The following is a 13,179-nucleotide window of genomic DNA, read 5'->3' as shown; positions in this document are numbered from 1 at the left end:
TGCATGCCTGGAAGCTCGTGCACGGCCACGGTGCGCAGTTTTACAACCGGCGCCGTCGTGTTCGCCTGGCAACTTGTGCGGAGAATTATCGTGGACAAAGCCATTGGTCTGGTCCGAGGCAAAGCTGAAGGGCGAGCAGTCGACGAAAGGATCATGGCTGCTGAGGGAGGCGCAATCACCGAACCAGCCACCTCGAGGGCGGGTTTGTCTCTCTGGAACGGGGCCCTTGTCGCTGCTCAACGCTGATATGCCGCTTTATTGCGCTGTCATCGACTTGCCAATCGCGTTAGAGGGTGAAGGGAGCATGATGAAACCAGCCGCAACCTGAACAGGGGATTGGACCGGTATGTACGGTCGTCTATTGGACGCACAGACTACACCTGCTGATGAGCGACGTGTCTAGTGAATAGGCGATGCCTTCATCCGAAGAATCATGTGTCCATCTCTTGGTATGGAGGATTGCATTGTGGATTCGCCTGGCTGGCCAGGCGAGTGAGATGCTATCTTGCGCAAAGCGGTGCCACAGTCGACGTCCCTGCGAGGGGATGAAGGCTGACGGCGCACATCAAACGGCATTGGGCGTCGGATGCTCCAGTGAGCCAGTAGCGTGCTTGCCTAGTTGAGTTGTGTGACTATCGTGGAGAAGAAGAGAGGGACGACGAGAGACAAGACCCTTGGATAGGGACCGTTTCAGCGCTTATCTATATGGCGTGTTCCAAGGGCACCATCTCGAATAGAGCTTCTGCGTGCTGCGGGCGAATCTCACTGCAAGCGCTCATCTCGCATGCAGCTCAGGGGAGCCAACCGGCGCATCATGGATGCCGAGTGTGCATTGCATTCGACGAGGAGCGGCCACGCGGAGAGGCGGCTAGGAGGGTCTTTGGGGGGTCTCCCGGCAGGCTTGCCGTGGGTGTGGGGGACTGGCTCTGGACAGGATCGGCCCTGCGTGAGATGCTGGCCATCTGGCAGAGACGGGTGGCGATGCGGAAGCAGCTTCTGGTGTAATGGTGGTGATCTGTTCACCCTCGCAGGAAGAAGCTGAGACATTTGGAAGCGCTGGCCCGACTTATAGCGGACTTTTGTGGCGATGTTCCGGACTGAGAGTCTGGCGGTGGCGATGCGAGGGACATGCGGCCTCCATGATGGAAAGGTGCGATGTCTGGAGTTTCAGGGGATGTTATCGATGCTGAGTTTGATCTTCTCGAAGCCGATTTTTGGAGGAGAGGGAGGAGGAGACGTTGAAAGAAGGATACAGCAAGTGCATGCAGCTGCAGCAGGGGGTCATGTGACCTGGCGTCAGGAAGGCGCCGCACAGTCGTGACAGCCCCCGAGAGTCCAGCGGCTCAAACGCGGTTGAAACGCGGCGTGAATGGCGCCTTTTCTTTCTCTCCCTTGGCGGCAGAAAGACTCGGATCAAGGGCAGCGATATTATTACCGTCTTCGACAAAGCGAGCAATGTCATCATCTCTTTGACATACACCTGCATCTTCTCTTACATGATACGGCGATCTGCTACAGCTACAGCTACAGCTACAGCTTCAGCCACAGCTCTATTACCGGGTACTCGTACGGCTGCTAGCCCTTGCCCACCCCATATGCACGCCATCTCGACACGATACCCAAAAGAATAGTCGACATGTCACCCCCTGATGGCAACCCCCTGTCCCGCATCTCCGCCACGCGCCGCTTCGATCCTTGGAACTCGTCCGCCACTGGCCACCAGCGCGCAGAGACGCAGCCCGGCACCGGATGGAGGCACTCGCGGACCAGGAAGCTCAACAGCCAGTTCGGCGCCGGCGATGGTTCCGGCGGCAAGAGGCTGAGCGATACCTGGGGGGCGGGGGCTGAAGACGCCGGTGTTGCTGATGCCGGCAGAGGCAGCGGAAGGGGGAGGACCGGCAGGATCAACAGCAGTGTGCAGGATGGCAGTAATAACAAAAAGAGCAGCGTCATGGACATGCTGACTCGACCCGGCCTGATGCGCCAGACGCTGGAATCGAACCAGCCAAAACAGGCAAACGCAAGAGACAGTCGCAATGGCGAGTTTCCCCAAGGAGATGCCAGCCTCACAGCAGAAGAGCGCTTAATGCAGCGGAGACGGCTGGAAGACGAGGAAAAGCAAAGGCAAGCACAGGAAAGCCCCCGCAAGCTGTTTGATGGAGTCACCGTCTATGTCAACGGCAGCACCTTTCCCCTGGTATCGGACCACCGGCTCAAGCAGCTCATCAGCGAAAACGGCGGCAACATGTCCCTGAACCTGGGCCGGCGAAAGGTCACCCATGTCATCCTGGGGCGACCCAATGGCTCAACAGAAGGGAAGGGTCTCGGTGGTGGTCTGGCTGCCGGCAAGCTGGAAAAAGAAATTCGCAAAATCGGTGGCTGCGGCGTCAAGTTTGTCAGCGTGGAATGGTGAGATTTGCCCTTTGTGTCTTCAGGGGCTCGCAACTTGTCTACTAATGGAGTTTGTCAGGGTCCTACAGAGCCTCCAGGAGGGAAGGAGACTACCCGAAGCGCGCTTCTCCGATGTTAAGATGGCCGCAAAGGCCCAGAATAGCGTCTATGGGCTGTACACCAAGCACGATGCCGGCTCCAGGTCCACGTAGTCAGATCCTCCTCTTTGATTACAGTTGTGGCCGACTTGGCCTATTATTCGACCATGGACACGCCACGTGGATTCGATTGGATAACAAAAAAGATTTATAACAAACAGTTCATCACGATTGACAGAGACCAAGTGAGAAGAAGCAGAGAAAAAAAGGCAGAGATAACCGGCCTCTCACATTACACCAATACGAGCTTATGATATATCACCTCTCGAGGACCACAGAACCAAAACATATCCCCACGCTGTGCAAGCACGGAATCTCTGTCTGGGAAGAGAACTAGGAAAAAACAGGGGCAAAAATCACAATAAAGACTATGTGACTAGTATGTCAGGAGAAAACTTGATCAGGCCTAAACATTCAAATTCTCTCAACGTGCCACCACCCCTACTATATTCTCGCCGGTGAGGCGAAAAAAAAAGAAAAAAAAGAAAAAGAAAAAAAGAAAAGAAAAAGAACAGAATCACACAAAGGAGAACAAACCAGAGAATCCAAAGGGTTTGAGCAACGATCTAACTGACTTTAGGCCCTGTCCCGGGCTCACAGAACGCTTTTCACCCCCCTTTTTTCTCCTTGCACAAGAAACGCTTTGTTGTATTTCTATCTTTCCGAAGCCGGTGGCGGGCTTTTTGTGTTTGCGTTCGCACGAGCAGTACTCGCACCGACACGGGCCTCATTATTCCCTTTGCCCCCCATTCGTGAACAGTCCTTGGTCGATCGCAACTCACGACGACACTCAACGATCCCATCTACAACTTGACGCCTTCTCTCACGAAAAATATCCCCCTTTCCCCTCCTCCATCCATCCCGTGTGCCACCTCCGCCGTGCAACGCCATGCCCCCCCATCTCCCGCCTCCCCCCCAATGTAACAAATCACACAACAACCAAGTCACCCATTCCCAGCCTCAAAATCACACAAACCCATTATTCTTTTTATATAATTCACAGAAAAAGAAAAGAAAGAGCGGAAAAAGGAGATTGGACCACAAAAGAAGATCAAAAGCAACCAAACGTCACCAAACCACCCACGATAGTGCACACAACTCCGTGCGACTCATCTGTCTATCTGCCCCGTCTGCTCTGTCCGGGGTGGCAATTTTCGACTCTTTATTTTGTTCCAATCTCTGTCTTTTTATTTCTTCTTCTTTTTGCTTCTTGTCTTACTGGTTAATAGTAGGACAAGGACGACGTTGCAAGTCCTGTTTCGAGTTTGAGGGGATACGAGGAGAGGGGTGGAGTTTTCTCCATTTTATTCTTCTATTCGGCCACAGGGGAAGGCTATTTGAGTCTCGTGTCAAGAGAATAAAGAGAATGTAGAAACTGAATAATGAGGAAAGAGAGAAGGGAAGGGGATCTTGGCTTTTGAGAAATCTCGGTGTGATCTGAAGTCCCGAGTTGATAAAGGCTATCGTTTCGTATCTAGGACTGTTGTCATCTGGATACGATTTGATGATAATCAAACGAAAAGTGTGTTTTTTATTTCCAACAAGTGTCCTTATAGAGCCAAATACTTTGTTCAGACATTTCGCATATCCAGCATTCGCTCTGAACTGTCACTGAGCGTAGATATTCAACGTGATCGCTCAATCCGATAGCCCAGAGGCTTCCATCAGCCTTAGATCCAATACCTAGATAATCCAGCACACACCAAGCCTATTACAACTTCGCCTTGATGCCATCCTCGATACAGGCATGTTTGTTGCCCACAGCATCGAAATATTGCTTCACTTTGGCCTTGGCCACCTCCACCACCGCCGCGTCTTCCACGGTACTGGGCACTGAGACTTCCTTGTCAAACTCGCCCTTTGTTGCATTCTCCAACAGCTCCCTCAGCACTCGCCTGAGGGTCTTGCCGGAGCGTGTCTTGGGGATCATGCCCTTGCCTTGGATGATGCCGCCAAGTGAAGCAATGGCGCCGACTTGTTTCCTCACCAGAGCCTGGATCTCGGCAGCCAGCTTTTCGTCAGGGATAACAGATTTTGGGTGATCTGGGGTGGAGAGAGTGATAAAGGCAAAAGGTAGCTGGCCCTTGAGGGCGTCAGGAATACCAACGACGCAGGCTTCTGCAACCTGAGGATGCGAGGTTATGGCTTGCTCAATACCACCTAGACAGCTTTGTTAGCTGATGTGCCCCAGGAGTCTCACATCATGGCTTCATGAATGCTGATATAAGAAGAAGCAGAGGCATGATAATTTAGGGGCAGACTCACCGCTTGACAGCCGATGCGCGCTCACGTTCAACACATCGTCGTTCCTGCTCATGACGTGAATATAGCCTTCTCCATCAATCCAACCCGAATCTCCTGTATCCAACCACTTCCCCTTGAATCTCTGCAAGTATCCCTTGTAGAAACGCTCCTCATCATCCCACAGAGTGCGAAATCCTGTCGGTGCCAACGGCATTCCCAGCACAATGTTGCCCATGTTGCCTCTTTCCACTTCGCGGCCCTCATCATCTACGATGCGGATGTCGAAGCCAGGCATGGCTTTGCCCGCGCTGCCAGGCTTGAGGTGAGGCGGATCATGCCGAACTTTGGCCTTGCGGTCGCGGCCTGCGTGGGGGGCGAGAGCACGACCAGTCATGGGAGAGCCGGCCTCGGTGGACCACCAATTGTCGACAACATGAGCAGAAGGTGCCGCATACTTATCCAAGAGCTCCTGATACATGGATATGATGCTTGGCTCCGAACGCTCTCCTGCCAAGAACAGGGCGCTAAGTGTGCGGAGACCACCGCGTTCACCGATCTGGGTCAAGAACTTGTTGTCAGGATCGTCACGCTTGATGGCACGAAGAGCCGTCGGCGCCGTGAACATGGTGTTGACCTTGTACTCTTCGACGATGCGCCAGAAGGCTGAGGCATCTGGCGTCCCGACTGGCTTGCCTTCATATATGACAGTGGCAGCGCCGGCCAGCAGCGGTGCGTATATGATGTAGGAGTGGCCGACGACCCAGCCGATATCCGAAGCGGTGAAGACAACGTCTCCAGGCCCGTGAATGTTGAAAAGATAGCTGATTGAGAGATGTAGACCAACAGCATGGCCTCCGGCGTCTCGGAGGACGCCCTTGGGCGATCCCGTGGTGCCGGATGTGTGGATGACGTACACGGGGTCGGAGCTTTTCACAGGAACACACTCGGCCCTGATCAACCTTGACCGTGCGCTCTCGACGACCTTCTGCCAGCTTGCTTGACCCGCGCTGCGATCAGTAGGTGTCCAGGAAGCCTGCTCCCGCTGCCAAATGAGCGTTCGGCGTGGTTTGTGCTTGGCAAGCTGGAAGGCCTCTTCGACAAGCGGGCGATATGGCACAGGGGGCTTGTTGCCTTCGATGCCACACGACGCGGTCAAGAGGACGACGGGCTTGCATGAGTCGATGCGCTGAGCGAGGGCAGCGGGGGCGAAGCCGCCAAAGACAATGGAGTGAATGGCACCAAGACGGTTTATGGCGAGGACGCCAATTAGCGCCGCGGGGATCATGGGCACTTTTCTCGGCGTTAGCAGATGATCAATATTCCCATAGAGATAGGAGGCAGGCAAGTAGAAGGCTAGACAGCAAAGAGGGCCATAACAGAAAATAACTTACTGTAAAGCATAACCACGTCGCCTTTACGCACGCCATCTTCCCTCAGGGCTCCCGCAAAAATCTCGACCTCGTCAAGCAGCTGACGGTATGTGATTTTCTGCTTGGTCTTGGTGACGGGACTATCAAAGTAAATGGCAACCTGGTCGCCATGACCAGCCTCGACGTGCCGGTCCACGCAGTTATAGCACGTGGAGATCTCGCCATCCGGAAACCACTCCCAGCTGTCGTGTTCAACACCGCTCTTGAGCTTCTTGGACGTGAGCTTCAAGACGGTGCTGGGCTTCTTGTGCCAGAAGAGATGCTCGGCCTGGTTGGCCCAGAACTCCTCGGGGTTCTCCAGGCTGTGCCGCAGGATCTCGTCCTGGACGTGGGCCCCTTTACCAGACATGGCGGGTTTGTGGAAGAGGGGGAAGGTAGAAAAGACGGGTGAATGCAATTGACAGGTCCGGAGCGTGATGGGATGCCAGACGAACCGTCGAGCGAGCTTCAGAACTGCTTCTTCGCCGATATATTAGCTTTCTACCCCGGATATAAGTAGCCAGTAGCAGCTCACGCATATGAACTTATCCTCGGCAACGCACGCACCCTTTAACCTCGCTAAGCCTCCTGATGACTAAAGCCGGTGAATGCAATCCAGAACCGAGTCATGCATCGAAGGAAGAACGGAAGTCAAAAGAGCAGAGCAGCGAGAGAAAAGACGTGAGACGTCGAGAGGCGGCGCGGCAGATGGTAATCCTACGTAACAGGAGGGCTCGCGACACGGAAGCCACGGTGGAGCTTCCTAGACCACCACTTGCCGTGCTTTTGGCGTTAAGGAGAGGGCAAGAGCCGGGGCCCCGGATTCACCCCCGCTTTTCCTCGCGCTTTCCATGGCTTGGGCTGGGCGATCGATAGCGCTGGTTTGCAGAACTTGGTCGGTAGAGCTCGGCAACTGCAGTCCGCTATCGCCACTTGAAGCATCATTGCAAGAACATCTGTTTCTATTGGAGTTGGAATAAACTACTCTTAAGAGGCTGACCTGTAACATGAAGAGGTCGGCTATACATACCTACTTAAATACGAATCTATAGTATTCATACATAACATGCGGGGTAAGTAGCTGCCGAAGAACCAGGCGTGGAAGAAGCCATATACGGTGAAAAGAGCTGGCGCAGCCCATCAACGGAAGATCCCGACATGGCAGTCCAGAAAATTACACAGACGAACAGAACTCTGGCATCGATAGTACCCAGTGGCTTGTGGGGATGCTGGAGTAGCTTCTGTTAGAGTATTGTTCAATGCCGACAACTCCGTCACATTACATGTCATCATTGATGAATCCTCTCGATAGGCTGTGTCTTCTGGTAGACAGCATCCCCTTCTCAAGAAGGCAATGCATCTTTGACACACAACCCACGGTTTATGGCTTACATCGGCCATGGATCAGTATGCCTTTAGTCACTCCAAAGGGCACGTGGCTGCCATGCAGTAAACGCCCGGCTCCCATGTGACGTGAACTCCGCAAGATAGCCATCGCCTTCCTTGCAAAGCCTAAACAAGCCACGCACACAAACGTGAACCCCAATCCAAATGCCCTTGAATTAATCAACCAAGGCAACATTATATCCCATTTGGGAACGAACAGAACGCTCTCTACCATTTCCCTCCCGTTGGTAGCATCGTCAGTACGTAAGCAGCCAAGCACCTCGTTCCATGCAAGGCGTTGTGCTCCTCCTTTAACCCGTGGTCTAGAATCAATCACCAACACCAAGCGGTTAATCACCAGGGGACGGCCCGAAGCCACATGGAAGAACACACCTCGATGTACAGAACTGCATCCATCCATCCATCCATCCATACCCAGATACACGACTCTACAGACAAGTAGTATGCATTATCAGACAAGGCATGTTAACGGTGAGTCGACAGGAAAGGTAAGACGCAATTACCATATTACGCGCTCTGTACACCTTGAATTCAGCACAGGCAAGTATGATTACACTCGTGGGAGACGCGATAATATAACAAGCCCCGTCTCGGTACGACCTCATGCCATCACATCGGAAATTACATCCTCTTGTTTAACCGCCGGAGCTTCAACCAATCATGTTGCCAGTCAATCACCAAGCGAGAGAGCCAAAAGAAATCTATGTTGCTGGGCCAAAACTGCCCTCCCAGAAAATGCTCTTTTTGCTTGCCAACTATCTGCGACAGCTATGCTCGCCGGCCGACCATTTCGAATATTGACGAGAGGCCATAAACACGCCCAGCGGAAGTATATATATGTGTGTATGTTGTAAATATGTGTTGTAGAAAGAGGCCTTGGGCGATATGTAGAAAGCTCCATCGCGACCAAGGAACGAATGTTGATAATCTGACAAAGGAAAATTGGAATCGGTTCTTTTTTCTTCTCGAGGCCGGCGGCGTCCTTTTTCTTTAGATTCGGTTGTCAAAATAGGGCGAGGGATGCGAAAGAGGTTCATGGGCAAACCCATCCTATTTGCTGGTAGAAAAATTGGCACATTATATTCCGGCCCCGAGAACGACCGCACACAAGTGAGATGTGTAGCGCATCTTTTCTCGCGGGCGATCAAAAAAAAAAATCGAGTTCCCTTGAACACCGAGCTTGCATGTCCCGTTAACCCAAGAGAACCCATTCTCTATACATCCCAAAAATTGAATATCGCTTCCCCCATCCCGTCGTTGTAAACCAAAAAATAAATAAATCCCAACACTGGTATTTCCCCCTTATATCAGAATCATGAACGGAGGCCGAACCCACGACTTCCAAGAATCGTTGAACCAAGAAATCGTAGACGGTAAATTGGCGAGGTGTCGAAATTTACAAGATTTACAGGACGAAGGCGGCCAGACCGACGATACCGGCAAGGCCGGCGCCGGAGAGGACGGCCTTGCTGGCACCGCCAGTGGGGACGGCGGGAGGAGCGGTAGGGACAACACCACCGGTGCTGGCGGGAGGGTTGCCACCGGCAGGAGGAGCCTGGGTGGGAGTGGTGATGGTGGAGTTGGTGAAGGCAGGGGGAGCACCACCGCCGTTGCCAGAGGGAACAGCACCAGTAGGGGCAGCAGAGCCGCTGTATGCTCGTTAGTTGATTTGGTCTCTTGTGCTTCGGATCCGGCTGTCTGGAGCTTACCAAGTGACGCAGGCGACGCTGCTGGTGATGGTGACCGGGCGGGTGATGGTGCAGGGGCAGTCGGTGATGGTCAGAGTGGTGGGCTGGCGATTCATGTTAGTCTCGTGTGTCTCTCGCTGTCCGGGAAGTCGGTTGTAAGTACCTCAGTGACGGTGTAGGTCTTGGAGCCGTGGGTGATCTGCGTGGCGAAGGGGCAGTAGGTGGTGTAGACATCGACGACGTCGGTAACAACGGTGACGTTGCTAGGGGGGACGTAGACGGCAGAGACGCCAGCGGCGGCGAGAGCGACAGCGACGGTGAACTTCATTTTGTCGGATTAGGAATTAAACTCGAAGAGCTTTAATTAGGAGTATAGATGCTGAGGTCTGTTAAAGAATGAAATTGACAAAAGTGTCAAGGTAGGTTTGTAGGTGCTTAGCGAGCGTGAGTGTGGTGAGGGAGGAAAAGGATCAAGACCCAGAAGGGCTGTGGAGGAGACGAGCTTTATAACCAAAGAGCGAGACAAGACCTGGTGGAAAAAAACAACAAAAGCAGCAAAGCCAGGGGAAGCCGCCAGGGGTGTGGCTCGAGGGAGAGACAGAACCTGGCAACCTGGCGGAGAGTGGGTGGGCCGTTATGGATGCTGTGGATGGAGGGGGGGCAAAAGCAGCAGCCAAGATGGGGGCCCTTCTTCGGGGCTCCAGCTGCAGAAGCAAGACAAACAAGCACAAGCAGGGGAGAAAAAAAAAGAGCTCAGGATCATGGATCATGGATCATGGGCCTCCAGGGCGCCAGTGCGCGATGCAGGGGTGGACCGCGATGGGGCCCAAGATGGGCTCTGGTTGTCTAGGTCGATGCTAAGGTCGCTCCAGACGCCGGAAAAGCCACTCAATCAAAGGGACGCGTGGGTGGCGCCTTGCTGCCGTGTTTATTTTAATCTGTCGAATGAGGTGCTGCGATGGAGAGATTGGCAGTAATTGTACGAGAAGGTACATTATGTATCTACATTGAAGCTATCGGGCAGAAAAGCAAGGGACGGTGATGATGAGTGATGAGTGAAGTGATGGCACTCGGATGAGGTGAATGAGTGAAAGCGGGCGCTTGTGTTTGTGCTTGAGAATGCAATTGGAAGTCACTCGTACTCCGGACCTTTTTGCGCGGAATACGGTAACCTGGAGGTAATAACACTGCATGTCCTCACTCGTACGAGCCCACCTGGAAGTCGACTCCTCTCCAGGCACAGGCGGAACAAGTAAGCTTCTATTGATCGTCCCGACAGTTCCATATCGGGGCCCGAGTCTCTGTCTGCTCTGCCCCGTGCTCCTTGATGCTCACGCTCTCCTGCTCCGTATCTTACGCCAGCCCGCAAGGCCCCAGGACTTGGCGATGATCCGGTTCCAAGCGGCCCCTTATCTTCACAAACCTTGCACTTTGTTCGTATTATCGTACGCTCTGTGCTGCAACGCTCGATGAATCGATGAATCATGAACGGGCCAGGAAATTAACAGCTGCCAACTATTTGCCATTAGCAGCGTGCTAGTCGCTCTGTGCTGCGGTTCCCCTGCCTTTGCCCCTGGCAGGCCATCTGATCAAGTGTTTTTAGTGGCTCTGGGCCTGTTGGCGCTAATGCAGGAACCAAACCGTCTGTCAGCTTTCATCCCCTCGCCGCAGCCGGCAATTTTCCCATGACCGGCCAGCGATTGAAGCCATTCGATGGGCACGAGGAAGAGTCGTCTGGGTATGTATTCCTGAATGACAATCGTTGCTGGAAACGGTTCATGGTTTCTGACTGAAATCAAAGAGACGGGGATGGCATCTGGCCTGATTTGCCACGGCGAGATACTCTGCAGTATCCGAGTTCCGTCAATTACCGGAGAGAAAAGAAAAAAAAAAAAAGGAGGATTGCTCACATGCAATGCAGGGGTGCGTATCTCTCGCATGCCTATTCCAGCTGCATCAATCTCTCGCCCACCCAGACTATCTATCACCGATCACGACTCCGAAAGATACCAGAGGAAATATTTCCGCCGCCAATGCGAACGGACGGATATTACGGGGCCTCGTCTATGTGTGAGCGTTTAATACGAAGCACTCCATGTCTATCTACCTTACCTAGTACTGTAGGAGGCATAATACTAAACCGGCGCTCCGAAGCAGCACGGCTTTGGCTTCCAGGAAGAAACAAGACGGATCACGTGCAGCGTCTGGGCCCCCGGAAGCGAGGCGCCATGATTGGACGGGGAGCGAGTCCGGGCTCCGCTTCTTCTTCTTCCTCTTCGGCTTCCACGAGGATGGAATGCGTGCTGTCCATGTCCATGGCATGAGGACGTTGTCAATCTGCGACTCTGGCGGCATCGCCACTGATTCATGGGTCAAATCATCAATCCGTTCTCGTTATCGCTGCTTGCAGCTGTTCAGCCTGCAGTGCCAGCACCGTATCGTATCAGCAGCACCGCCGCCGCCGCCGAGCGACGTCCAGTCCATGCTGTGCTCCGTCGGTGAAGCCAAAAGCCCTCACTGAACGCGCACCTTGAATCCTGTCGCGCCGACGCCGAGGTGACCCCCTCCGCTAATTTCCCACCTACCCACTCGGCTTCCAGGGTGTTGGCCACTCATTGTTGGCCCTCGGGCTTTTTCTTTCTTTTTACTGCTGTTTTTGTCTCTTCGCTTGCGACAGCGAAATAGGGGAGAGACACGCAGCGAGACAGCCATGCATGTCTTGTGCGCCCAAAGGCAAGGGGCGGCATGAAAGTCAGACGGTTGCTGTGCTCCGTACCTGATCCTGATGGCTTGTTGTTTTGATTGTTGCCCGCGTGGTCTCACACCGTCTCATGGACGGTTCCAAAGTTGCCCGTTTTCCTGTCCGCCTGGCCCGGGGTTCCTTTGGGCAACGATCGTCGAGATTCACCCCCTTGATCCCATCTCGATTGTGACCAAGCGATCCTGATCGACCGCTCTTTTTTTGTTTCTTTTTGCTTTCTGCGGATGTTCTGGTGTCTCGGACGGCTCCTGCGGGCCATTGTCTGGGATGGCCGATCGCCGGAGACCTCGGCGTGTGTAGTACTAGCCCCTGCGATACGACCATTGATGGCTTCAAATGAGGGTATCTCGAGTCCTGATTTCGTCCTGCACGGTATTGTAGAGACTATTTCGCACTTGATCCATCCTTGACTGCTGTTTCTATTATTGCAGATGAAAGATGCAATACGAGCATTCGTGCCCTTTGATACGAGGCCCTGATGGAGCAAGCTATCCTCGTATAAAGCGTACCTGAGTCGATATCGCCACAGACTTGCCCTAGATGGATTCTTGATTCGAGCATGGCTGAAGCTTCGTACGCGAACGCGAACGCATTCACATGGAGAGCCCGTAATCCGCTTACTTGAGAACTGCTGGTCCCTTCTCCCTCGCATAGAAGCCCTACTCAAGATGAATCGTTGTCATAATTACCTGCGATACCTAGGTAGTGTTGGACGAGGCCGGCTCAAGCTCGCCCCCAAAAGCTTGATCTTCGCAAATCGGCTCTTCCGCGCCGCTTCGCAGCATACAACTGCTTGTGATACTCAGTAATATTACTCGAGAAAAAAGCTTATTGATACACGTACCTTACGTTATGGAGCGTGTAACCCTGCATTGTGTCTTGCTTGCTCGAATCCACCCTCAACGCGCCTTACTGCATGTTACAAGTATGTACGTACATGTAACATTGTGTCTCTTGATAGAGACCAGGATTCTGCTTGACCGCAGTTGTGGTCAAAAGGGACATGAGGTTGCATCTGCCAATTTCCACCAATTTTACATGTGACAACCACAATCTTTTCCTCTCTGCCGTGTTACATAGATACCGCTTGTTTCCCGTGGGGGTTAATGAAGCTACCTCAT

The 13,179-nt window shown here is 53.2% G+C and overlaps 3 protein-coding genes across 3 annotated transcripts; 1 reads left to right on the top strand and 2 right to left on the bottom strand.

The window, feature by feature from the left end:
* Positions 1–1,636: 1,636 nt before the first annotated feature.
* On the top strand, positions 1,637–2,603 carry BBK36DRAFT_1194878 (hypothetical protein; the record flags this gene model as incomplete). The annotated part of the gene is made up of 3 exons (XM_024896871.1): positions 1,637–1,858; positions 1,922–2,409; positions 2,471–2,603. 3 exons carry the CDS (start codon positions 1,637–1,639, stop codon positions 2,601–2,603), a joined length of 843 nt encoding a protein of 280 aa, XP_024751411.1.
* A 1,657-nt stretch (positions 2,604–4,260) lies between these two features.
* Positions 4,261–6,572, bottom strand: BBK36DRAFT_1115180 (propionyl-CoA synthase; the record flags this gene model as incomplete). The annotated part of the gene is made up of 3 exons (XM_024890105.1): positions 4,261–4,709; positions 4,815–6,083; positions 6,185–6,572. The coding sequence occupies 3 exons, from the start codon at positions 6,570–6,572 to the stop codon at positions 4,261–4,263; spliced, it is 2,106 nt and encodes a 701-aa protein (XP_024751410.1).
* A 2,442-nt stretch (positions 6,573–9,014) lies between these two features.
* Positions 9,015–9,625, bottom strand: BBK36DRAFT_1139597 (hypothetical protein; the record flags this gene model as incomplete). Its single annotated transcript, XM_024893319.1, has 3 exons — positions 9,015–9,258; positions 9,319–9,401; positions 9,461–9,625. 3 exons carry the CDS (start codon positions 9,623–9,625, stop codon positions 9,015–9,017), a joined length of 492 nt encoding a protein of 163 aa, XP_024751409.1.
* Between the last annotated feature and the right edge of the window lie 3,554 nt (positions 9,626–13,179).

The sequence above is a fragment of the Trichoderma citrinoviride genome, assembly GCF_003025115.1.
Source record: "Trichoderma citrinoviride strain TUCIM 6016 unplaced genomic scaffold BBK36scaffold_4, whole genome shotgun sequence".
Lineage (NCBI taxonomy): Eukaryota > Fungi > Ascomycota > Sordariomycetes > Hypocreales > Hypocreaceae > Trichoderma > Trichoderma citrinoviride.
The sequence above is the reverse complement of the archived record's forward strand: the minus strand, read 5'-3'. Positions and strand labels throughout refer to the sequence as shown.